Genomic DNA, 27,885 nt, shown 5'->3' on the forward strand with positions numbered 1-27,885 from the left:
TACAGAATACAACGATTTATTACATCAAGACGAGATATGTACATTGTTGTAAAATCGTACTTTCAGAAAGCAGCTTCGGAAGTCCATGATTTTTTTTTATAATCCATACGGTAAGTATGTACTCACCTATATTTCATATTATCGCATTGTTAATAATTATTTTAATTTTGTGAGATGATTGAAAGTATAGACAAAATGCAGAAAAATTATTTTCGCATTTAATTATTTCTTGATAGTTTTTTTATTATGTAGTTCTCATCAACGTTATAAAATTATGTAAGCTAAATGTGATAGAGAAGAAATTATTTGCTTTTTGCTTAAAAATTTATTATGTATTTGATTTTGTGTAATCAAAAGTTTCATATATATATAACTTTTAATTTATATAATTCTGCGAAAGATGAAATTACGCGCGTACAATGTTATCGTTCGTAGTTAGATCTAAATTTGTAAGTTTCAGATATGTAGATTGTCTCTCTTTCTCGAGAACCGTGCGATAATCGCTATGGATTTTACATTACATTCCTTATTCGAGGTCTAATAGGTCTAATCTAATAAACTGTTATCACATCGAAAGCCCTGCAAAATTTACTCTCACACTTACTCTATGCGTTATTAATATTATTCCGAAAAGTCTGTACATTCGATTGTTACTTTGATTTTACAATTGTATCGCTTTTTCGATGGCTTCTGTGTCCTAACTGTACTTTTGTTTCTATAATACGAATTACGGAGGCGCTTCTCTAATATAAAAGAATCGCGAAAGTAAAACGGAAATGTGATAGTCCGCCTGAATTAAGATTAGCTTAGGACGGCTTGGTTTCGTACATATAATTATTCAAATACTCCATTTTAAGTATTTCTCTTTTTGCACATATTATTTGTATATAATTCAAATATCTTCTTCACCGTTGTCGCGTCATGTAAATGATATTTAACCCAGCGACGATATAACAGGTCTATAGACTTTTTTAAAGTGAGTAACTCTAAAGTGAAACTACTGTATGTAATTATAATCTTCAATCAACTTGTCTAGAATACGATAGGATAAGATTATACAATCTTCCTGATCCAAAAAATTGTGAATAATTTATTATGAATTTCATTTTCTTTAGAATTTTTTAATTACGTGATTTTTTACACAATAACACCGACAGATTAATTTTATTTATGACGAGTCTTACTTTGAGTTAAGTTCGAACGTTTTTTTTTTACTAAAAAGTTTGCGAGTATTGATGTAAACTCTCGTCGAATTATATGCCTGAAATTTTATAAAGAAAAATTCTTATTCTCTCGAAATGATCTATGACAGCTATAGCTTTGCCATAAAATTATATATTCGTTATTTGGGTCCTAATAATTTGGTGTAACATTACGTATCATTGGTACAAAAGGCATTTATACAATCGTATATACTTTTTTCTTTTTCTTTCTCATAAATTCTTCGTTAATGACATTCGCCAAGTTCGTTGAACTCTCCTCATTACATTGCAAGTAAGCTTTTAACGAGAACAGCTATTATATCGTAAATTACAATATCCATTCGTTACATTTTCATATATCATATGTGTGTGTAGAATTAACGTGTGAGCACTTGGCACTTGTAAACATTCACGTGATGGAGCATTTGTGACATCGTTGTCCTTTCGATTTCTTACCGTCGTCTCCCTGCTCCACCTGTTTGCGAATGGAATCTGCAAAATGGGTGAAAGCAAATAGAATCTCTTTGTTGGAAAATCTATTCAATATGAAATTCAATCTTAGACATATCACGCGTATTATTATTATCTCTATAAACGCCAGTGGCGCTGTAGTCCATTGTTATCTTCGTGGATAAGGGATATTTTTATTGTGCACGGCAAGAAGTTTGTTGAGATAACAATAATAATAATAATAATAATAATAATAATAATAATAATAATGAAATGAATTTATACCAGCAACTGCTTTCTTGTTCACCGCTGATAAAGCTTCACAGAGCTCTTTTATCAATGGTATGTCTGGATTCAATCCGGAGGCCCAGATCATTAACATTCGAAATCCGTGCTCCTTGTAACTCGAGGAACCTGCAATTGAGGCTTTATCGTCCTTTTCATAAAGCTGCTCTAGACGCACTATAGAAATATCGAGGTACAAATTCTACACGTAAGTATATGTATATAATCCGTAATTAATTTTGTGTTAGTCACTTTATCATACGTTCCCAGGTAGCAGGATGATGTTTAAAGACGTCTTATTGAATTTAGAGAACATAATTAAAAGGTTATTAATACGTCATTTGAAGTCACTCTGCTACCTGGGTTGTGATATAATGTATGATGTATATTTATTATTATTTTCCGAATTATTATTTTGCGAGTAACGTATATTTACTTTTGTATCTCGATGGATTGGTATAAATCTAAGTTTTCAAATGATTATGTTTTTCCATCTTTAACTGAGTCCTAAAATTTTTAAATGTGAATTTTAATTAATACCTTAAAACTAATGATGTAAAATGTATGAAAATCACAGAGATGTATGATAAATAATTATCATATCGATCGATATGTCTCAAGAAATAATTATGAGAGCCTATAACGACTCATAATACCGATTTACCCGTATACTGATGCTCGATAGCTCTGATCTGCTCGGGGGTGAAAGCCCAATGAAAGGCCAACTTTTTCCAGTCTCCAGGTGCCAGTTGCTTGTAGGCCAATTTCCATAAAACGGATCGAACTTGCTCCGTGAGGCGGCCGTTGTTGCTGGAGATGCTGCCACCGCGCGATCCTTCCCTCCACCATCTTCGCGCCGGAGTCAGCTCTCGGACCTCCTTGTCAGAATTCGAGATTTCCTGAATTTCAGTTTTTTGTTTTTATTATCCGACTTTAATTTAATGTGTGTAGAACAAATAGAGCATGTGGTGACTGATTTATTTTGTTTGTTTGTTATTTAAATTTGAACTCGCATCAAATTCATGCTTTTTATTGGAACAATACCTGGAGCAATATACAATTTTCGTGTGAGTGAATATATAATAATTCAATAGAAAAATAAAGAGCGCCACAAGCAAACTAAACAAATTTAAATTGAAAATTGAAAATTTTCGCGATTAAAATATGTGAGATACTACGTCATATTGCGTATTTTTTTTTAACATTATCGAAATTTCAAGGTTTGTAAAAGTAGCTTACGGCGTCTAGGCCAGGAGGTGAAAGGACAGACGAACGACGTTAAACGAAATTCTTATAACTACGGCGGACGTGTGCCTACCGGGGTCGGATAATCCAATCTGGCGGTCTTAATGATCATGTCGACGATGGCCGTGAAACTGCCCCTCGCTGCGATGTAAAGTGGCGTCCGGCCGCTCTGCGAACATCAGGATAAACTTCGGGTTAACTTTATTATCGAGTTCGCGACGGTTGCCGTCAGTCTGGCACCCATATCGCGTTAACCGCAGCGCGACTGGATCAGGGGAATAAGGCGTTCGGAGCTTTCTGCAAATAGCGCAAGTCAATTTCCCGTGGCACGTGTCACATTGTCGACCTCCTCTCTCCCCCATCCCGCCTCGTGCTGTGCACGCGCGACAGACTTTTCGTCCGATGTGTTAATTAAGGGTGGGATGTTATATTATTGGAGCTGTGTGTCATGAGATTAAATCTTTTATCCTTTTGCAGCGCTTCTCCATGCAAAGCAAAAAGTTGTAAGAAACAAAATATTGAGTCGTTAAGTCTTTTTGTTATTTTGCATTATTGTTCAAATTAATGTTTTAATAAACGACGAACGTAACATGCGAATTCTCATCATGTTTCTAGTTCTTTATTTTGCTAGTATACTTTTATTAATTTTATCAACATTTTTATACATACTGCTATTTGATTTCTATTTTTATTAATATTGTCAAGATTATTGTAGCTATTTGTTCATGTGGAACAATAATTGTTAATAAACGATAACGTTATTGAATTACTTGATCAAATTTAAAGCATTACAACGCAACGTAGGAGGTCACTATTAAAGCAGATCTGTTAATTAAGGGACATTATCAAAGAATGCAATAATATACAAAGAGTATTTAAGAGTTATTTTTTAGCTTGTAACAATATTTCAGCGCTTCTTTTGATTTACGGAGATTTAATTAGATTCTTTTTTTAATTAGTTGTTATGTCTTTGGAACCTTCTTTCGCATCATAAGAATTACGACTTGACTTGTCAAGCGGATTTAGTGATTAGTTTATATAAGTAAAGTTTAATTGATTTATTGAATAATTTGTGCTCGATTATAATTCTACCGTAGATCAAGCTCTAAATTCATGGCATAGCCATTTATTCAATAAAACGAGACAATGTCCACAAATGATTTAGTCAAGCGTCGATAATATGGGGTTGGAGTATAAACGGATTTAGTTAATTATATCGTCAAAGGATATAACACGATAATATCCAATTCTCTCAATTATTACGGTACAATACTTGGACGGTATTTACCTGTTCTTTCTGCTCGATATTCGCGCCTGCTGCAAGAAGTAATTCGCAGATATCCGTATGTCCCATCTCGGCCGCGATATGTATGGACGATTGGAGCCTCTGAAGCAAATCGATAGGAAACAGAAAAATTAAACAATCCTATTACAAGTTTTCCGATATTGATACCGCGAGTGTGATTGTAAAAATTTCATTTTCAGTTTGGAGATTAGCAAACGTAATATTGTTTGCGTAGAGTGAAATAAGTTTATGCAACCTTATTTCTCATGGCATTAATAATACAATGATTATTAGGAGTTTAATTAATTAAAATTATAATAATATAATATAATAATGAAAAGGGATTAAATACACAAAATGTAGTCCACGTTTTACATACCGAATTCAAACAATTGAGATCGACGCCTTTGTTAATTAATATCTCTACCGTTTCTACTTTGTTGTTTTGGCAGGCCAGATGCAAAGGTGTATTACCGTTCTGTAACAGATAACGGAGAAAATTCATACGATCCGTTCGTACGTTTTTTTCGCGGTGGAATTAAATTCTTTCGCGTCCTTTTTTCTTTTTGCTAATTAATATTGTTCATCGCATCACGATTGCGTGCCTGCGATCGAACGTCGAGATATTTCTGTGCGCAATAATGCATCGACAATATATTGCTGGCCATCGTTATACATGCAACCAGTCTCGGGACGGATTATATTTGGAAATAACGAGATATATATCTGTACCTTACACTGCTTGTTAAGATCGGCCCCGTGCTGAATCATGGAGTCGAGTATTCCTTTACATCCCTGGCTTGCGGCGACATGAAGGGGAGTAAAACCCTCCTGGAGATAGTTGATACAGATTAATCATACGAAATAACGATCCGTGATATGGAATACGCGATACAAGATAATGATACGTCGTTATATACAATGATGCTTTGTTTCTACGAATTATTCCGATACATCCAATCGAATATGAAGAAGCTATAAGAACGAATAGTAGAAACATAAATTTGTTATAGAAGTTATTCTAAATTTTTTTCAGTTATTAAAAAAAATTAATATTAATATTTTATAATTGTTGAAAATACAGATTTATACGTGTAATTCTGTTTATCTAGTCATTCCTTTTTTACCTGTCGTTTAACTCTTTGTTGTACAAATTTTTCTGTTAAACATACTTTGCTGAATTTTAGTATATGAGGATTTTTAGGGTTGCACAAATCTCTAATTGCAAATCTGAAATCGAGATTTAATTAATGGCTGATTCAATAAATAGAAATAGATGTCTTCAAATAGAGACACTATATATGTACATATGCAACAAAGGGTCAAATGATCGCTCAGCTATTCAATTTACCGCGTCGATTAGCTCGGTGTTCGCTCCAGCTTTTAATAATAATTGCGCGATCCCTGTGTGCCTCGTTCTGGTAGCTACGTGAAGTGGGGTATTGCCATCGTTATCCTGGGCGTCTACATTCGCTCCTAATCCTATAAGGGCCTCAACCGCGTCCAAGTGTTCCCCAGCGCAAGCACAGTGCAACGCCGTTTGTCCATTCTGGAAATAAATCCAGATTTATGTATTAGGAGAAGTTCAATCAGTGCTTGAACGACTTCGAATTGTAATTATAAAAAAATATCGCGACTATCATAATTTTCCCATATTTACGATATAGGTCACTCTCATGACCTAGCACTGACACACATATGCATTAATCATTTTTAAAACCAAAAGAGCTTTCTAAAAATTACTTAAAGCTTTTATTCGAACAATAATATTTGTGTAAGAGAAAATACAATATCCTCGAATAACACGATTAATTGGTTCCGTCTTATTGAAAACCGCATGTTATTCGAGACTTGGAAATCATAAAATTTTAGAGATCACGTTTCGTGCTGTTACGTATGGAAAATCGTGCAATTCAAGACTCCAGATCGACAATAAAATTGGGAATTTGGTTTCAAAGGATTATCTAAAAAAAACTTTTAAAAAGTAGAGTTGTTACAATTTTTTTACCGCGTTTTTCGAGACGCCGTGCAATTCCAAGTACTGCGTTATTCGAGGGTCACCTGTATTTTTATATAACATATTCTTCATACTTTTTGCATGGCAGTTGGTGATGGAAAAACATGTTATTCCATGTTTTTCTTGTTTTGCAGAACGTTTATTTCAACGAATAAAAACAGTGTAGATTTTTTAAGTAATATTTTTTTCGTAAATATCTATGAGCCATATTGATTATTATTATGGTGTACAAACTTTGGACAGGATATTAAAAACAGCTGTTTGAAACTTCTGAATGTAACAGTTTTAGTTCTAAGAATGTTTCGTTTTTCTTTGTCAGATATTATCCATTACACTCGTTACACTTATGATCTAACATTGTGCAACATCGGAAATGAACTCGACACAAATTCACGTCGTCAGAGTTATCTACAACGATGCCTATCAATCTTAAGAAAGGAACTAAAGGAACTCTTTTATTTAAAGAAACTTTTGGCGGGAGTTTTTGCCTGTAGCGATGCTACCGGCATTACAATGCTTATAATGGAGTTGCTGAATATCTTATCATTGAAACATTTTTTAAATTCGTGTTGAATCCATTTCCGATATTTTCTGTTACTAACAGATTATCAAATATATCAATATTGCAAATTATGATTATTTAATATTGTATAAATGTTACATTCGAATATATTTCAATCTGACCAATTTGATAATAAAATTATTAAAAGTGATAAAGGAATCCCTATTTAATACATATCACGAAATTATAGAAATTTGACGATTATTAATTGGATTATTAGAAAATATTGATATATAATTATCTTTATCCACAATTATCTTTATCCAATAGATATCTATGAGATATTTCCTTTTCCTTAATAAAGTATGTAGATATTTTCAAGGAGATGAAAACTTAATAGATATTACGAGATTACAGAAATTCGATTTGACATTAATTGGATTAAGAAAATGTTGAGAAAATAAATGCAATTATTTTTATCTATCATTATTTCAATAAGTCTTACAGCTTTTCTTAGTCGGCATCAAATAGATATTTCTGAGGGGCTGGAAGTAACTTAAAATATCACAAAATTATCAAGATTTGACGATTATCAATTATATTATTATTAGAAAATATTGATAAGCGATTATATTTATTCATAATTATCCCAATAAATTCTATGGCTTTTCTTAACTGGTATCAAATCGATATTTTCAAAGGGGCGAAAAAGCGACCAATTGTCCAAGAATGATTAACCGACGCGGCAAGCCGCGCGGAATGTAAAGACGGAGGTGGAACGCCCGTGCGCCGTGCCTATCTCAGGGAAATTAGAATTCCGCGTGCGAGGAGAATCGAGAAGGGATACGCGAGTAAATTGAATGAGAAGGCACAAGAGAATCCGGGATACGGGGAAGTGAGAGTCTGTTTACAAAGGCTCCGTAAAATGTACTCAAGCCGACGCGACGGTTGGTCGAGTTTCACATTGCAGTTCGCGGGGACCATCCTCGGGGGATTGCGCGTTTGCCTCTCGATAAGGACACCAACACTATAGCAGTCGACAACAACCGGGGGCAGAGAGAGACCCACTTTCCCAGGATTTAAAACAAGAGAGGAAGAGAGGGGAGATGCTCGCTCGCGCTCTGACCTACCTGGCGAGCTGTACATATATCTATCGACTACACACGCGGAAATCCGAGCGGTTCCTCTTGCCGCCGCGGCGTTAAACGGACGGTCGATTGTTCCTGTCGATAAATTATAAATATCCCCTTTTGTGTCTTCATTCGCCCAGCGATCGATACCGCACTGCTCCATGGCCGAGTCACCGTGCTATTATTCTCGTACAATTTTTGACGCGTTTTCGCTGTTTCTCGGACATGCGAGATATTTAATTTTGTCATCACCCGCGTAAAATGCGACGGAGAGAAGGAGACATTTATTTATTATTACATTCCCGTGTCCGAGCGAGAGAGTTTAATATATCGCGATAAGATAATTTATAATATAGCAAGCAAATAATAATATAATATATAGCTTGATATAATTTATCAAGTCTGCTATATAATTCGGCTTCGATCGTCAATCTTTATTACGCACATGGTTGCTTGGCTGCAATATTCGAGCGAAATATTTCGAAAGAATTTCATTTTCTCCTCCGTTTTACGTTTATCGAGCTACGTTTTTATGTATTCCTTATATAACACACATCTCCGATGTTCAAAAGGCCAGGGCACAACAGGACTCTTAAGCATGTCCCAAACGTGCTCGTAGGGATGCTAACAAGTGTATATACGGTATTCTTTGGGTATCGGCAAGCAGCTTGAGATGTCCCAGGGATTGCCCGCGTCACGCGTCAAAACTGATCCTGGATTGTAGACAGATGTTTATCGTCGCTGCGGCACATGAATAAAAGCTATAGGAGACCCGCATCTACCGGAAATAGCGAGAAGAGGGAGAGGGAGGGAGGGAGGGAGGAAGGGAGAGAGATGCACACGCGAGGATTGATCGCACGAATGATTTATTGGGGAACTGGCGTTGCCAGGAGATAACTGATTCCAGCGGTTATTTCCCTTTTCTAAAAATCCGCTTTATATACGATCCCTGATGGATACATCAAATTATTATTAGCTCGTGGATAATGCATTTTTATTTTCTCGGACGTTGCGGCTAATTGACGCTGCATTGAGTTGCTAATTGACCGCGTCACGCGTCACTCGCGCTAAATCGAACAAACATATCACCTTACTTTCAACCTACCTGCGCGCAACAATTATGATTACATCGAAAGCGTCGCATTTACATTAAATGCACTCTCTCCGCATTATTTTACAAATAATTAATAATTTTTTGATTTTTAAAGGCGAAATTATATATGTTTCAAAATGTTGCAGGCAATTAGTTCGTGATTTTCGAGCGAAGGACGGGATGCATAAAATTGTGCATAATTCATGTATGCAAATACTTTCTGAAAGAGATAACTAATTAATAATTTATGACAGCGAATTGTGTATATACAGTCGCGAATGCATTTCCTATGCGGAATTTACGCAGGAGAATTTACTTTTGACTGGTGGTGTTGTTACATGAGAGAACTTTCGCGAGCGAAGTTCGGGCAACCAAGATGTTAATGGATGGACGGATGGACGGGTATTCCTTGAAATATATACAATGTATATACCGAAATACATATATGTATACATTGGGGCGAAATTTGGTGGGAATCAGATTTCCGGGTGTGGAATATCTCATTGCAACGCGAAATTCGAGAAACTGAGGTCGGAGCATGCCCGTATTGCGCGAGAACCTGTATTGGTCCATTTCGGTATGCACGCAATGCGCACATTGATATATTCAATCTTGTCAATCTCCAATTCGGACGAGATAAATTAGTCATCGTTTGTCATCTGGTTTATTTATTGGTTTAACTTTTATAAAAATTATGGAAAGTATTTTCCCTTTGATTACGATTAAATTTAATTCAAACCATCAATATTTTAATATATGTATATATCTTTTTCTATCTTATTTTATTGACAATATAACTATCGAGGTAGTGACTTCTCGAGCTCCTTTGACGTCGCGTAGAATCCTTTTTACTTTCGAACAAAACCTGTTTCTTTATCTTTATATCTTTAACGTCAAATTTTTGAAAGCTCGTCTTATTGCAGTTTCTGCAGAAACCAACGAAATAAAATGATCTTTTGTTAGAAAATTGAAATACTGTCTTAAACTTGTAAATTATTTTTTCTGCAAAATGCGAACATACCGGCGCGGCGTATTCACGTGTAGTAAAAATTGAAGTGATATACCGTAATCAAAGGAATATTCCCGCTTACCTTGTCCGTGGCGTCCAGCACGATCCGCGGGATATTTGCAAGCGCCGTGATTACCGCGGGATGTCCTCCGGTGATGGCTGCATGGTGAAGGGCAGTCGCCCCGGTGCTGTCGGTGGCCTCGACGTTTAACGATTCCACCGCTTCCGCGAGGTATTCCACCACGGCTGCGTTCTTGCCGCGAGCACCGCACATTAGGAGTGTGTACTGTTTCTAAACGGAAAGAAATCTGTTGTTTATATATGCGCTGCAAATAAAGGAGGACTTCCCCGCGAAGGAGAATTCGTTACACCGCGCGGTGCCGACCGCGCCGTAAATGCTTCTCGTAATTTCAATCCGTAAAGGAATCTCCGCGGTTGCCTTCGCGCGAACATCGCGAATTCTTCTATAATTCTCTCACTTTCTTCGCATCGGCACGCGCGTGATAAAATTCTACGCGACGTGCCGGAGGGGCGCGATGAAAGCGTGCGCGCCTACTATTTAGGACCGATGCCAATATCAATATTGACACGTTATTGATTTCAACCTCGCCGCGGTTTCCCGGTGACTTATTTCACTTTTTTCCACAATTTCCGCGAGATTTCTGTTTCGATATTTTTTTTACTACACAATGTTTGCGATCAATAAACTTCAATTAAACGTATACGATTTGATCCCGTACGATGTGTTCTGTAAATTTACGTAACGGATAAATTTTTTTGCGTTATTTGAATAAAGTTTTCTCGTTATCTAAATAAAGTTTTTTTATACGTGATTATTATCGCAATATTCCGCGCAACTTTCCTATATATATACTTAACTTTCTCAACGAGTCTCGACATTTACGAAGTCGTACTTCAAAGTTCAAAGTCGTATTACGAAGGAACAGCTTGAATCTACTTTTACGTGAAAATATTTAATGAAGCGATTGTTAAGCGATTTTTGAAGGTTATACCTTGTTGAGCGCAGATACGCTTGCCCCGGCATTTATCAACATCTTCACCGCGTCTCGGTGTCCGAGTTGGGCGGCCATATGTAAGGGTCGCATTCCAAACTTGAAAGAGAAATGAACAGCTCGGAAATTAATGTTCGACGCGAGGAATTTCATCAAGTCGGTCGCCGGTTAGATTAAAAATTCCGAAAGAAGTGTCGCACCAAAAAACATATTTAATGTTTCGTAATAAAGTATATAACCATTTATCAATCGGCACGTTCACATTAATTTCCTGTATGAAAGCACTCGACGATATTGAATCTTAGAGACTCCATTTGTTTTTAACGTGCAAAAGTTTTTCTCTTTCACGAGAAAATGTATTTTACTTTGCTACCTCAATTTACAGTTATTTCTTAAATGAACCTTTCTTTCTTTAATAGATTATAATTAAAAGAAGAAGAAGAGAGATGTGTCATACCTTATCTCTTGCTTCAATATCGCATTTAGCTTGTATCAGCATTTCAATAATTTCTGTGTTTCCTTTAGACGCTGCCCAATGAATCGGAGCACGACCATACTGAGAAAGATTTTTAGTAATAAATATTAGAAGCGCTTATCGTTTTTAATAAATCTTGTCAAAAAAGTCGACAAATTGAACGACAAATGGTGTTTTATTATGTATTTTTGTTTTCGGAGTATATTTTTAGTGACTTACATTATTTCTGGAATCTACGTCGACAGTCTCCTTAAGTACTTTGCGAACGGCGTCCGCTTCGTTCTTCATCACAGCCTCGTGTAGAAGAAGATCATTCTTAAGAACTGAGAAAAGAAACACAATATAGAAAATAGATATAAAACGTGGAATAAAAAAGATGTTATTTAAAAAATATGTACATCGTGAGATAACATTGATTTTTAAAGTTAAACGCTTATTAGTTAAAAATATAAAGAATAATTATGTAACGAAACATTATTATTATTATTATACCATTTTATATATCAGATTTTGTAATAATAATATACATAGTCATATGTATTATATATTATGACAACTACAAATTGGTGCTAGTCTTTGACATCAAAACTTTTGTATGGGAAAGCGTGTACTTGGCACTTTCTTTTACCTTCTTTGAAATAAAATCAACAGAGTTACTGTGACATTCGATATTAATCGATATATAATATTGTCATCTCGTAGTGAAATTTGGAGATGGAGGTATTTTATTTTAATGTTTGTTACAAATAATACTTCAGCCGACCGTATGTGAGTGATCCACGCGCTTATGCATTCTATCAGGCGCGCGGATCACTCACGTACGATCGGCTAAAAGACAATGCTGTTTGGATTGACTTTACTTAATAATTACTGTTTTAATAAGCATTATGGAAAAAATGGCTCAGGACTTTTTGATTCAATTTTTAATAAGAAATAGTGCTATATAGTTAGTGGGCGGTCTTTAAGAAATTCATTTCTATACCTATCAATAACTTACAGTTTCAAAGTTATAATAATAACTTTCATAATAAGAAACAGAACCGTTATGATATACAATTAATTAGAGAGAAAACTGTCATTTTACGGGTTAGGGACTGGGTCTTGGTAGTCTAATAATAATATTGTGTAAATTTTGTATACTTTTTCCAAACTGAGTAAACTGCGCGCCGATTTTTTGCCGCTCTTAAAAACACAGTTCCTAGTTGAAACAGTAAATTTACATATTTAAATCGATAATCGATTTAAATTTTAATGCTAATGAGCTTCCTTATTAAATCACTGTAAAGAATTTATTGCGAAAAGTATCGTCCCATCCACGGTTCGAACTTAGACACCTCCCTACATTTACAATAAATTCTTTACAGTGACTTAACAAAGATGCTTATTAACGTCAAAATTTAAATCGATTATCGATTTAGATATGGGGGATTTGCTGTTCCAACAAGGAGTTGTATTTTAAAGACCGACAAAAAATCGGTCGCACGCAGTTTACTGACAAGTTTGGAAAAAGTATACAAAATTCACACAGTATTTGTTATTATTATTAGGCTACCAAGATCCAGTCCCCGGACCATAAAATGGCATTTTTATCTCTAATTAAAATATATCAGTTGCTTTATGATATCCATCATTAAATCAATTTTTGAGATAAAACTATATGCATTACGAAATGACTTTATTTGAATTTTTTATATCGAAATACGTCAAATCACTTTGACGTAGCGTAACGTTTTTTTATCTCTTCGAATTTTTATTTGTTTTACGAAATACGTGACAATATTTTTCTATCTACGTAATATTTTTCTACCTACGTAATATGGATATACATGGATTAAATCTCCAATTTTTTAATATTTAGCATCTGGTGTTTGCAAAAGATGAATCATATTTTCAATACAACGCGGATATACCACGGATTAATTTTTCCATTACTTTGTAATGGTTTTTGTGGAAAGTAGGATCTCGAACGAGAAACGTAAAATAGTACGGATTCAATTAATTCCCGTGCGCGCGTTACGGGGTTTTTATTTTAAACTTCCGACAGTCACGTTGTAGCGGCACACGTGCTGTCGTTACCGCTGCACACACTGTTTTTTATAAATTCGGTCCGCACGGATATCGATCGTGTGTGCAATTGAGGTGAAAGGACGGAAGGCAGGCGGGGATGAAATACGCGAGTGTGTGCACAGTGTGTTGTTAATTAGTTGAATGGCTGATTTTGCGAATGTTTAATGCAAATTGAATACCTTTTTACTTCCGCGCGACTGCATGTTAATAGACTGCACGGTCCACAAAGCAAAATAGAAAAATACACAAAACATTTTTTAATTACACGTAATTATTAATTTCTCTTTCTCTCTCGTGTGTGTGTTCTTTTTAAATAAAGAGACCGAAAAGCATACACGGTTGGTTGCTTTAAAGAAATGATCTTCCTCTCGTCTGTGTATGCAAGATAAAAGAGAGTGATTAAAGTTTTCATACAATATTATACTATTATATATCGCTTCTGCATAATGAAGTTCTATATTTCACTGCATATATACGTATTGTAAAATTTCATTCAATGATAATACCCTCTTGACACAGGGGATGATCATAAATTATTACACCGTGAAAACGAAAAATTTGTTCGTTCTGAAGAAAGCGGAAATTACGGAAAAAGCCAATCGGTTAAAAGAAAATCCAGGCAATTCAGTGCCTGAAATGTATGAGTGGTTTTTCCGGCTTTACCGGTAAATCTTGGAAAATGGAGAATGTGAATTTCGCTTCCACACATCTCATATATTCACATTTTGCTTGGGATTGCCGAGACAGCTTTAAATCTTCGCACGCTTCGTAGGACATTTTGTGTGGAGGCAGATGCGGTACTTTACTCACTTCTAGCAGTCTTTTGGTTCAGCACTTCATCCTCGATCGCCTCGCTGAGATTCAGCGGCGGTGGTGGGGCCTTCGCCTTCTTTATTCTCAACTCTTCCTTGTCCACCATCTTTCACTGATGCCGTTGTTCCGAGCCTGGCATTGTCATCGGCGTCGTTGCGCGACTGGGTTATTGCACCTGGGTTGCAGCTCAACTGCTAATTATCAATGACCTGGAAAGTCGAGCAATGATGAGTGGCGAAGTGTACGATCAGTGTGGAAGTCTACGAGTTCAAAAGAGATCAAAATCGCGAGAGTGAATCGCTGAAACACTGCAGTGGGCTTTAAATTAAAAAAAAGAAGTCAATGTAATGATATATCTGGATTATATAAATCCAGTGTTATATTTGAATTGAGGAAAAATATGAATAAAAATGTTTCTTGAAGTTATGATTTAATTATTACATAGCAAATCTGTAGACTTCTCTTTTCACTGATATATTTGAAAGTTAAATTGAAATACGACGACAGTGTTATTTGCCGTATTTGTTTATTATAGTGTTGCAGGTGTTAATTTATTATATCAATTATCAGAAATATTCTGAGTGCTTGTTATGTGAAATCGGAATTACTGTCTATTAAAACTTGCATATATCTTATGCAATTATAGCTTGTAGCCGGCTGAATATATACATATATCAATGACAGATGAATTAATCACGAGTTTTCTCGTTCTCTACATTTCAATTTGTCGCGTTTTGAATTTTCCCGTTTTATTGCGGTAAAATCTGTTATTACAATTTACTGTTCGTGCGGTCACAATACGGTCAGGGCGAATAATATATGTGCGGAGGGTTGGTTAGCGGAGTACGATATATATATAATTCATGGAGGCTAATTAATTCATTCACAGATTTCGAATTATATCAGAGACGCTATGACACTAAATTTCATAAATTTACATAAATTTTAATATTTCAAATTAGCCAGTATTACGAATTATAACACGTTTCCGAACATTGAGGCAACATAAATATGTTACTTCAATAATATAATTTGTGCTGCTCGATTAACATTGAATACAAAACGAAACAAAATACTACGCAAATATCATTAAAGATGTGTTGTCATTTCTTAAGCAACGTTAGAGTTAATCAGTGCACTGAAAAAAATGTATTATTTGCAAGAAAATAGATTTCTCCGATTTTAGTTTCCTTATAATTCAAAGAAGTATATTGGGTAGATTTGAAGAAACATTTTTCTGAAACATTTAAAAAATATTTTCTTGAATCTACCTAATACTTCTTTGAATTAAGGAAACTAAATTCAAAGACCAGTGTAGTGAAATTGTTTTATTATCTCGGTTTTTTTCAATTTCTAATTTCGACGTTTATTATTTCATATTCCACAGTGAACTATAAACCACCCCTACGTTCGTAATTCGACATTCGTTTAAACGCTGTTACATCGTGCATATTTACTCGGAATTTCCTCGAAGTTTGTTATGTAGTAATGTTTGTTTCATCACCGCAGAACCAGAATTATGTAGAGAGTGAGAGAGAAAAAGAAAGAGAGAGAAAGAGAGAAAAGTGCAATCGCAATGGCAGAAATGTCTAAATTTTCTCTACATTAGTCAGTTACACCGTAACAAGAAAAGCTTCCCCACCTCTTTCGCTTGCGAGGCATCTCCGCTTCGTTTAATCTCTATCCTCCACTTTATCTCGTTTCTAGGGGTGCTATTTCGTGGATAAATTTAGATATTTAAGCAAAGAAATGTTAACTTTACAAATACGCTAGTATCTATTATTAATTTTGCACACATTAAATTTTTGAACGTTTAAATGGATACCATACGACATTATTTCAGGGATTAGTTAATGGGATGAATGGGAGAAAATATTCATTTTTCTAATACGCGCGCGTAATGCCGATAATAAGAAATCATCAGTTATCATCACATTTCTTATTTCCTAAAATTGTACAATTTTTTTTATTTTTAAACATCTATTTAAAAGAAAATCAAGAGATCACGCATTGCGAGTTTATAACGTACTATATTTTTATCTTGCTATTCGAGTTGCGAATTTCTGGGGAGCGAATTAGATATATTTAGTATGAATCGGCATCGCTCGTTCAAATATGTGACAAGTCACATATTAATTTCGTTGATGAAATTACTTACCGCATGATTACCATTATATCTGTTGCGGCGCACTTGCGGCAATATCTCATAATTCAGCAGTATTTCGCAGCTGAATCAGATTTTCACGAAACCTTTACGAAACTTTAATAATGATCGACGTTTAAATGGAACTGGAAATTATATCAAGTCGGATAGAGATCGCAAATTGTTAACAGGAACTCGTGCTATCTTTGTCAGCAACTATTTCCCGCTGTAATTAATATTCGTCTTTCTTTATACTAGAAACTTTATACTAGAAACTTTATACTAGAAGAGAGATATGTAATATAAGATATGTGTCGACATGATCGTAATATGCGCAGAATACGTGTCTGTCTATTGGACGAAAACATCCTTCGCGGTGAATAAAATGTAATACTAGTATTATAATAAATACAATATCCTTATATCTAATTCTCTAATTCAGCGAAGAATATTCTTGAGAGAGATAGCGCGGGAAAGCGCGCCGACGACGCGACGGGTTACCGATGTTTCCGAGTTGCAGAATATATCTCATTGTACGTCTGTCGCTTGGGAAAATGCGCTTTTATCCATAACATTCATTAGCATAAATAGCATTGCAAGTTACGACTGCCATCTGTTTTTAATGATTGATTATGCTTGACTTTACTGTCGAGCCAAAGCGCTGCCGCCGTCGGAGTTTATCGCTGAAATCCTACATAATTCAATATTGCTGAACTTGTTGAAGTTTTGCATTCGTTTAATCTTGTATGACTTCTCGAACACTTCCGTTTCTCACTGTTACAAAGTAACTCGATACATCTCAGCTGTTGTCATTACTATACAAACAGATTTAGAATCGAGGAATTTTTAGATAAGGTATAAAAAATCGAGCTTAAGTAATAGATATTGATATTTCTAAAATAAATAATAAATATTGAGAATTGAGAATTGAGAATTGAGAATTAAGAATGGAGTGTTAAGATTTATTGAGTAGTTTAATTTATGAAATCATATCTTACTGCATGATTAAATGATTTAAGATTCTTAGTGAAATTATAATTAGTTGGTTTAATTTTTATTAGAAGAAAGGGGTGATATCTATTTGTCGTAATTAGATTTCTTTTATATAAAGGAGAGAGGGGATAGAAAATCGGGCTTGAATAACGGATACTGATATTTCTAAAATAAATAATAAATATTTATAATTGGGAATTAAGAATTGAGAATTGAGAATTGAGAATTGAGAATTAAGAATGGAGTGTTAAGAATTATTGAGTAGTTTAATTTATGAAATCATTTAACTGTACACATTAAATTATTTAAGATTTTTAGTAAAATAATAATTAGTCATAGTTTAATTCTTACTAGAAGAAAGGGGTGATATCTATTTGTCGTAGTTAGATTTCTTTTATATAAGGGATAGAGGGAGATTGACCCAACGTTGCCGGGTACCGGCGATATCGCGTCTACAGAAGGTGCACAACGTGGATTTGTCGTTGGGTTGCGTCAGACTGGCTACGTTCTTGAGGGTAACATAGACGCGAAGAGCATTGCCGATGGCCACTGCGAGAAGACTCTGTCGTTTCTCTGGCAGATTATATCCACAGGTACCAGGCGCCGCGGTGCGATCGGGCGGCACGCGTGATTCAGAGATGGTGGCGGGCGCAACTCTGGTACGTTTACGTGAGAAACTTCTTGCGCGAACCTAGAAATCTCGCCGCGATAATAATCCAACGCATGTGGAAGCGCAAAATAGCGCTGTCCTTGCCCGTGATCGAAATTGACTGTAATCTTGAGGAACGCAAAAGATACTTGCGCGTTCGAACAGCCGCGATACAGCTTCAGAGGTGGTGGAGGCAGGTACGAGGAAACACGAAGAAGTTGCAAGAGCTAAGAAAGAGGCACAAAGCAGTGGTCACGTTGCAGAAGAGATGGAGAGCTACGTTGCTGATGTGAGCGCAACGAAGTTGGTATCGCGACCTGAGAAATGCTGCGTTGATGATTCAGAACCGTTGGAGAGCAACGCGAGCGATGAAATTATAACGTTTTGAGTATCTCGCGCGTAAAGATGCCACCGTGAGAATACAGAAGGGTTTCTGAAAATATCGTAGACGTTACAATGGCACATATTTAATGACTTTATGAAATTAATCTAAATATGTATTATGTAATATGCACATAACGCGGAAAATTATATTAATTCTTCCTGTCTCTCCGTTAAATTTTGTAGTATGTAATTATTTATGAATTGTTATATGCGACAAACATACTTTGTACATTAAATTTTAACATTATATTATATATAATTTAAAAGATTTATTTTATAATGAGATAAATGAAGAATAGATTTTTCTTGCTACATATATTTGTTATATTACATCTTTGCATTTATTTTATTGTTTCGAAGCAGATATTATTAGTTCCATTATCCGATACATCGCGCGCTATTGTACATTTCATCGCTGTATGCGATCAGGTAGAGTGCCTTTTCAGCTAGTAGCGTGTTGTTTCGTTAATAATGTAATATCGGGGACAATGTTTCCGTTTCCTGATCATCCGCAACGCGCATTCATCCGTATATTGAAAAGTAATTGTACGATTCGCGCAATGTGTTAAACAAAGCAGCATAAATTACTGTCACTGAAGCTTCTCGGATTACAATGCTTTATTATTCGTGCTTCAGATTGAAAATATAATTTAACTGCACAACATATACGACCCTTTCATCGTCAGCTAAAAAGTAGAATTTCATAATAACAAACTTTGTGACTGTCTTTAAATATAAAAAAATATAGTAATAATGATAAAGACACCTGTGAATTGAAATTTGATTTATTTGCACCAACCATAAAAATGTTAGCATTAATCGTTTACTTAATTTACAGGTATGTATAAGAGAAAGTTATTAATAGATAAGCATATTAAATAACGAATTATTAGATGTACGTGGGATGAAAGTGATATTTCCAAGGAGATTTTATTTCTCACAAATAGAGCATCTTTGAAATGCAATGTCAGATGCTTTATTATTCGCAACTTGGTCGCCTTAGCATCTTGTCGGCGGGATAAGTGCAGTTATTAAATTAGTAAAAGATGCAGCGAGCGAGCATTCAACAAATATAGTCATAAATCTCTATCGCCGAGAGAGGCGTTTTACTTTGAAATATATTATCTTCAAGCTGCCATCATTTTTCATATTTTACTGTCACGCAGGTGTATAAGTCGACATTTTTCTCTAAAGAGTTAAAGCGGGCAGCGACGAGATGCCGGGGTTCTAAAGAGAATTTCATATTTCTTCGGTTCTGCCTGAAACTCTTTCTTTCTGATATTTTTGCTCCTTTTCTGTTAACGTCCAGTTTAAAATTTCGCTGTTGCATTTATGCATTTTGTTTTATGAGACATGCATTGTGCTGATGAAGAAATATTTTTTGTAATTACGTGTAATGAGATGTACACTTGCTTGAGAATTTTTTCAGAGAAAAGAATATACAGGATAAAATTTCATGTGGTTGCGCCGATATATTAATATTGTTATTCTAGCAAAGTCGTGTTGCTTTTGCGTTTATCAATATTATATAACAATTTTAATATTGTAATGTGATAATTTTTAATGTCACAAGAATCGAAATTTTGACTGCGTATTTGATGAATTAAATAATCTTTTAACATTCAGAGATAAAATAGCCTAGAATATTAATTTGCAAGATCCATTTAAACTACAAAGTTGCATTCAAAGTAGATTTTATAAATTGTGAGCTTATTCCACTGTCACTCTGGGCATTTTATTTGAGGTACTTTAAAAGAAGTCAAGACGCGAAGGAGAATTAAAGCAATTGTTTCATAAAAGAGAATTGTTCCACTTTAATATTAATAAAATAGTAGGCAGGTAATTTTTATTCTACAGGAACCTAGGCTTGTGTAAGACATAAATTTTCCAAGAATTGGTCAGTTTTTTATCAATGTACTTAATATTATACACGGTTTCGTGGTACTGCGATCGAAGAGCGTTTATAGCACGCGGCCGATGACAGATGCACAATTGGATTTCGAGGAACGTTTGGAGGTGTACCATTGTTCTCTCAATATAACCCAAACACATGCGATAAGGTTTTGATGCTGTGCAATGTTACGGTATACTGATTTCTCGAATGGAACTCGAATGTCACGGCCAGATATAAGATAGACGCATGCCGAAACTGAAGATGATTAAGCAATATAGAAGAGAGAAAGATGTCCCCAAAATTAACTTATTACTTGAGTAAACTTGGTACATTTTAAGAAATTATACAATATTTAAAGTTAACACGCAGAAATCAAATCAAGTAGTAGTAACAATGAAATTAAAAATTGGAATATTGAAATTTATTATAAGGATTATAAGTTTAAAATTTAAAAACTTTAAAGATTTATTGAAATTATAGATTTCAAAAAAGTTTTAATCAGTCTTAATTAGCCTATTGTTATCTTTATTGTTTATTTTATAATTTTATAAGTTTGAAACATAAAAAACAACTACTGTAAAACTCGAAATCTGCATATCGACAATAATTAAACATTTAATATAATTTAGAAGTAATATGAAAGCAACATTAATAGAACTGCGATGCGAGAGAAACAAGCGTGTTCTAATTTGTACAAATTTCGCCCGGTTTGACGTAGTTTGAGTAATGCGATAAACATTGAAATGATACTTGATCCCGTACTGATGGAAGAATGTGCTCGACTTGAATTTCTCTCATATAATTCGTCGCACTTAATCGAGCAGCCTTGATCGAGCACAAGCGGATGACGTTTATGAATCGATGAATATAATTCCCGATCAAATAAAACGCATTATTAGGTTACACTCTATTATTAGGTCAATTGTGAGATATTATATGCATGCAATTGTTTCTATTTTTATGGAATAATAAAGCACGCTAATAGAGTTTTGAAGGCGAAGGATATCAGCGCACAAAATTAAAATTACGTATGAAATTATATTTCTGATACACGAAGGGAAAAGGTATTGAAATTGCTTTTAACTGTATATATCAGTATATGTATATAAATGTTTTTTAATTTTCGATTTTTCACAGTCTAGTTTTTTAGAGCTGAGTGCGCTTTTGTTTTAAAATAGACTTTACGGTAGAGAATAAATTAATAGTGTGTGTGTGTGTGTGTGTATGTTGTATATATGTATATATATGTACAATAATCGTGCAAATAATAATATTTTGTCATTACATATTGCGATACAGATTGAAATATTTGTAAATATAGAAATATACATAAAAATATAAAAATATATTGCGCACTCTGAAATTGTAACTTAATTTTTTTGGAAATGTCATTTTATAAATTTTGACAAAAAATAATAGTTTTATTTTTCAACTTACAGAGCTATTTTTACAACTTTAATTAAGACTGCGCACACGTTTGCATTTAAGCAAGTCGGTAAAATTGATTTTTTTTCCAATAAACGTTAAGATATGAACGTCATGTTTCTTTACGTTCTTAATTTTGCATACGATTTTATTTACGTAGCGAGGAGGGCAAACTTTCATATGATGAATAAAATCACGGTGAATTGAAGATGAACTTAAAAATCATCATATAAAAACACATTTCAATTCTTGCATACAGCATATAGTCCTCATGCAATCATAAGAACGGAAACTTATTGCGTAGTAGAACTGGGCGCACGTTTCTCTATTATGAAATTATACTGATGTTTGACTGCACGTTTGCTCTATCACTCAGTTGCCGGATGATCGATGAAAAATCGTGCTCCGAATGAATGATGCTCGCGCGCTTCTCTGAGGTTCGCGCGCGTATTTGCTCTTTTCCCCACAAGTCTCGTTTCGAAAAGGGACGAGCTCGGCCGGATGGAAGAGAAATAGAGTACTCGACGTACTCGTATTGCTCGGGGGAGAAAAATCGTCTAGGACTTCATTAAACTAACGCCTTGACGTGTACACAGTTATCGCAGCCACGCTAAATATAAGACCGCGATACAATCAGGCGGCCCATGATAACGTAATTAACTCGTATTTCTCGTGTCACGAACCCAAGGTGTCTTCATTAATTTTGTGGATAGATAAGGTAATAATACTAGTAAATAATTACACGCGCATATAAACACCTATGCATAAATGCACGATTTCACTCACGAACTGAACCGAAACTCAACGATAAATCATATGCTACAGTTTATACAATAAATATTTATTAATTTATGTAAGGAATTTGTAGATTAGTTAATAAAATCATTCTCCATTTATCTTGAACAAAATTTTAGTTGAGTAGAAATATTTCGTTTTAAGAATTAAATGTTTACTCAATAAATAATTGAGGATCTATAGGGGAAATTATCGATATCTTAATATTATTTTGATTTATAGTTTCAATACTTTCTTTTCCAGTGTATCAAACGTAGCGCAAATAATATTAAGGATTAAAAAATATGTTGCGTGGGATATGAATTTGAAATACTACAGTAATCGCAGTGAATGCGCAGTGAATGCTAACCGCGATCGTATCGGCGAGCATCACGCGAGATCGCGATACAAAGAAACGAAGATGAAAAAACAAAAACTTTACGTACACGTAGATTTAAAGGTTTTCGAAGGGAAATCGAAAGAGTTCTCCAAAACGGAAACTAGCTAGATTGGTTGCAAATAAATTCTCAAGTCACTTGGTCACCTCGCCGTCGCTTCGCGTGAAAGACGATTTGGCTAAATAATCACTTTCAAGTTTCCGCAAGTGTAATTACCTGACGCTTAAGTCGTTTGTCTTATACCGGCAGCATAGTTTACCAAGCGGGGTTTAGGAACTTATTCACGCTTTCTCGATAACTCAAGCTTTCTGTCGAACGAAACTTTCTACGGACCTACCAAGCGCCTGAGTATCGGCACAAACATATATCGAGCATCTAGAATTTCCAGCGTGCAGCCACCAGTTACTATCTTTCATAAAGTATACAGGAAGTTAGACGGAATTCGCGAGCGAATTACACTTCCCTTCTATTGAACTTTAATCGTTTATTAGCTGAAAGACAGTTATTAACTTTGTTAAAGAAATGATTAAGTTATAGAAGTGTAGTAATAGAGATAAAATTTAAAATTGGGTTCAGAATGTTTTAGATCCTACGTGATCCCATAGTTGTATCTCAACTATCTTCTAAAAGGCTTTACCAAAGAAAGTCGGGAACTAGGGTACGCTATATCCTTCCCCTACACTATACATGATGTAACATGTTTCTCTAATGATACTCGAGAGAGATCGCCAGCATTAAATTTAAACACTTTAAAAAATTTAGTAAAAGTTACTTAAACAGTTATTCGATTATTAAAAATTTGTTAGATACCTCTTTGAGGTTTTTTTTTATCTACTAAACAGTTACGTAAAAATAATTTTACTAATTAATCCTCAGTCTGCAAAGTTAAAAAAGTAGGTACTCTACAGTGTAGCGTTTGAAAACTTGAATTTGAATACCGTCTTTTGGTACTTATTTATTTAATGTATACATTTAATCCAATTTAGGACACCCGATATTATATTTACTTGGGCGTAGCATGAAGAGAACGGAAGTGTCCATTTACTGTGAGAAATAATTAGCTATTAATGAGCGCGTTAAGCAGAGAAAATTACTGAGTATTGGTTTGCGGTATTTGACACTAATTTGCTGGACCTGCAGAAGGTAAGTATCAAACGCGCGCTTGCGATTGCTATTTAGCGATTGCGCAATTCTCTGTTGAACGCAGCCAATATGCCAAGGTAAACGACTGAATAATGCATGCAGTTTCACTGAACACACAATAAAGTTCGGTAAACAATATATATGCAAGATCATTTCTTTAAACAATATTCCACAGATTGAACCGAATATCAGTAATTGGTAAAATTTGTAATATTTTGTTTGCACTGAAAATGTTGACAGAGGAACAAATTTGGATAGAGAGAAGGGGAGCATCCCTGAGCGTTTTAATATTTAGGCGCAACAGGGAGTTCCTCTCGTTCGAAGCTTGCAGAAATATTAAACAATCTCTCTGCCATAGGATAATATTAAAATTTATTCTTCGTATGTGCCTTTGTATAATATATATTGACGTATAGACAATATAGGTTTCATCCTTATTACTCGGGTACAAATTTTGACCGGTTTGTCCCACAGTTAAGCAACTTAACATTTTGGTTAGTGCCCCTTAAGTGAAAATTATCTTTGCGTAACTGAATATCGACAGAACTAATTGAGAGAATTGACTAGTATAACTTGAAAATATACTAATATAACTTAAAAATCTTTGAAATAAATAGAATAGCTAATTACGATTTTTAGTTACGCAGAGTTTATTAGGGTTACGAATCCAAATAATTTGATTACTAATTGTGGGTTGCTTAAACGTCTTTTTTTCCCAGAGTATAAGAGAACCTTTTCAAAATCCAGGTATACATAAAAAAACGATACGGTAAGATGATTCGCGGTGATGGTTCTTTAATTGTCTCGAACATTTCAGTTCACGTTGACTTGTTAACGAGGGTGCAGTAGGGTGCGTAATGCAGTTGTTAATTTGCTTCTTGTTTACGTCGCTGTCAGTTTCAATTCCCCCGTCGCGTGTTTTCGCATATCCCTGTCGATTATATCGATGTAAAATGACAGGCGTTGGGCGAAACACGAACGTCGATCAGTCTCGTGGCAAATCATCCGTATCGCGACTATCGCGTGTACACGTATGCGAGCGGGATGCACGAATGTGATATATACCTTCGCGCGCAACGCTTAAATTATTTTAGCGTTAGCTGCCGGGTATTATCCTCGCTTGTTAGCGTCAGCGCATGCATCCAACTCTGAATTTCGCGAAAAATATCACCTGCAGGCTGGCTCGCCAGGTAAGTTTCGTTCTCTACCGCTGGTTCCAGCTCTTGTCACACCAGAGCCAGAGTTGACCTGGAAAATCGTGGAACCGGCTTGAACGCGAGACTTTTTCGTATTTGGAAACGGGTCGTATTACATTCTTTTTTTCGTGAAGTTTTTTCTTGTTACTATTTCTGTTTTAATTTTATGTATTCTCTTATAAATTTAACTTTTACGAAATATTAAATGTGGTAGGTACTGATGGTTTGATAATATACATAATTAATTTATTGGCTCGCTTTCGTTTGCAACGTTCTCTTTTGTTATTACGCTTCGACCCGATGGTTATATAAAGGAAATATTCAACTTTTAATCTTTTTATTAAAAATAGTTTTCCTCGCAAAAGACAACGTTATTATTGTGATTAATCGATAGATTCATAAAACGGCTATGTTAATGTACAAAACATGCACAATACCGTTTTAGATGGCGAGTTATTATATGGGGAGTAGAAATGAAGACGTTGAAAATACTGTATGTATTTATCATCTCATATTACTTTGATTATTCAATTTGAAAAGTAAAAATTTATTAAAATTGATGAGCTACGGTAAAATATGAATATCATATTTTTTTCGTTTTTTTTTCCTTCACATTTGTAAGATTTATGGGGCAATTCCGATTTTATATTAAAAAAAAGCAGAACGCGTGTATGTTTTTTTAAAATCTTTCTTTTGTGACAGAGTACACATTTTCAATCCCAATAGTACCATACTACGATTAATCCTCTGAAATTATAGTTTATGCTTTTGTAAAAACTTTGATGTCCCAACTTTCTGAATATGCTTTCGTTAGCGTTATAACAATAGCTACTACTTCCAAGGCTAACGAGTGGCTTTTATAAATCTCTTAAGGGATTTAATTTTAAAGTTCGTTACTCCTCTCTCATCATTCTGTTATACAGCAATGGAAAAGCTGTATTTTGTAACGTAATGAGGCTATGTAGAAAGAGAGAGAGAATGCGATAGAATCGAATAATAAAAAAATATTACAATAAAGCACAAAAATTTGCAGTATTTTTTTATTGATTCCAAATTTTTTTTCAAGAAAATTTAATTTTTTCATAATCTTCTGATTCGTCACATCAAACAATTTGATAGTTTTAAATCACGATTTTGCTAAAATAAAATTGATTTAGTTCTCAAAAAGTATTTTTAATGTATATAGCAAAGTTTTTGCTAAAGAAACGAATTAAAAAAAAATCAAATAATTTGAAATATCATTTACAGGAATATTTCACTCATGTATAAAAAGAAATTGTGTAAGCGAACAAGTAAATCTCTCATTTCTTATAATATCTCTTTTTCGAAATCTCTAATGATGCGTAGAACGTAGAACAATGAATCGGGCAGAGTAAATCGGAGTTTGAAGCGCGGAAAATGGGTTCTAACTAGTTCGTGGAGTCGCGCGAAGCGTAATTTGCTAAAGAATCTGTTAAATTGCCATGAGCAGAGCTGTCAAGGGTATGCGTTTCTAATGATTAATTAGATCGCCTTGAACGCGAATGCCTCCCCTGCGAGACTACACATGAGAAATGGATGCCGAGTGTGTAGGTACAGGGTCATACGACGCAGGTCGTGTCAGCAATCTTCACGACCTTTTTCCTTCATTAGAATTCAATTGGGTCACACGTTTATACTTGCAAAGGTAATCCGTACAAACACATAAATTATTCCGTCACAGCTTTTTTTCTAGAATACACGTAAAATGTATTCTACAAAAAAAAAATCATGTAAAGTGTATTCTAACATATCTCGGTGTCTGCAATTAACGTAGTACTTGACGTAAAATTATATTCGTGCCTAAAATAAGAATAAAACATTAATGACGGGACTTGGTTTCATTTAGCTTTTATTATTCAGAGTTTACCACAAGTAGCGAGACCGCTTCATTAGTCTTAATGATTTTACTGCGCAACATCCATCATATATTTATACACGCACCGGCGTTAATTTTCCTTCACACACTCGTGTATACGTTAATTAAAGTGAAGTTTAGCCATTTCCGCCACGCGTCCCTTAAATATATATTTTTAATTTCAAATTTGCAGAGATGTTTTCTGTTAAATGTGCACTTACGCGTCGTTTCGTTTCCCTGAAATGTCCCAGCGATAAAACACCACTCTTCTCTCGATCTTCGATCACGGTACAACGGGGTTAAAAAGTCAGATGAGCAATGTGTTCCGCGTTCTTCCGCCACGATTCCTCCGCGACGAGAGCTCGCCCGACGATATTCACGCTACGAGAGGCGGCATGCTACTGAGTACTGGCCGAATCATCCC

General features: G+C 34.8%; 1 protein-coding gene across 10 annotated transcripts; it reads right to left on the bottom strand.

The window, feature by feature from the left end:
• LOC139813262 (uncharacterized) lies at positions 1 to 27,867 on the bottom strand. Of its 10 annotated transcripts, none has more exons than XM_071778646.1 (14): positions 27,683 to 27,866; positions 14,584 to 14,795; positions 11,926 to 12,029; positions 11,689 to 11,787; positions 11,232 to 11,330; positions 10,301 to 10,510; positions 5,819 to 6,016; positions 5,200 to 5,298; positions 4,847 to 4,945; positions 4,471 to 4,569; positions 3,256 to 3,351; positions 2,602 to 2,812; positions 1,938 to 2,114; positions 1 to 1,694 (listed from the first exon to the last, which is right to left on the bottom strand). In XM_071778646.1, the coding sequence occupies exons 2-14, from the start codon at positions 14,690 to 14,692 to the stop codon at positions 1,612 to 1,614; spliced, it is 1,683 nt and encodes a 560-aa protein (XP_071634747.1). In that variant the 5' UTR covers positions 14,693 to 14,795; positions 27,683 to 27,866; the 3' UTR covers positions 1 to 1,611. The 10 variants fall into 10 exon arrangements, 7 of the variants coding, with proteins under 7 accessions (XP_071634747.1, XP_071634746.1, XP_071634749.1 ...); XM_071778645.1 differs by having other exon boundaries at positions 2,602 to 2,815; XM_071778648.1 differs by having other exon boundaries at positions 1,938 to 2,066; positions 2,602 to 2,836.
• Positions 27,868 to 27,885: the final 18 nt, after the last annotated feature.

Source organism: Temnothorax longispinosus, chromosome 5, assembly GCF_030848805.1.
Source record: "Temnothorax longispinosus isolate EJ_2023e chromosome 5, Tlon_JGU_v1, whole genome shotgun sequence".
In the NCBI taxonomy this organism is placed as follows: domain Eukaryota; kingdom Metazoa; phylum Arthropoda; class Insecta; order Hymenoptera; family Formicidae; genus Temnothorax; species Temnothorax longispinosus.

What these genes read in the sequence shown, in the direction of transcription:
- LOC139813262 (XM_071778644.1), bottom strand. Translation starts at nt 14,692, where the DNA reads ATGGTGGACAAGGAAGAGTTGAGAATAAAGAAGGCGAAGGCCCCACCA. An exon ending in ATATTGAAGCAAGAGATAAG is followed by an intron (nt 11,331 to 11,688) that starts GTATGACACATC and finishes TTCTCTTTCAAG; the next exon opens with TTTGGAATGCGACCCTTACA. An exon ending in ATCTCAATTGTTTGAATTCG is followed by an intron (nt 4,570 to 4,846) that starts GTATGTAAAACG and finishes GATTTGCTTCAG; the next exon opens with AGGCTCCAATCGTCCATACA.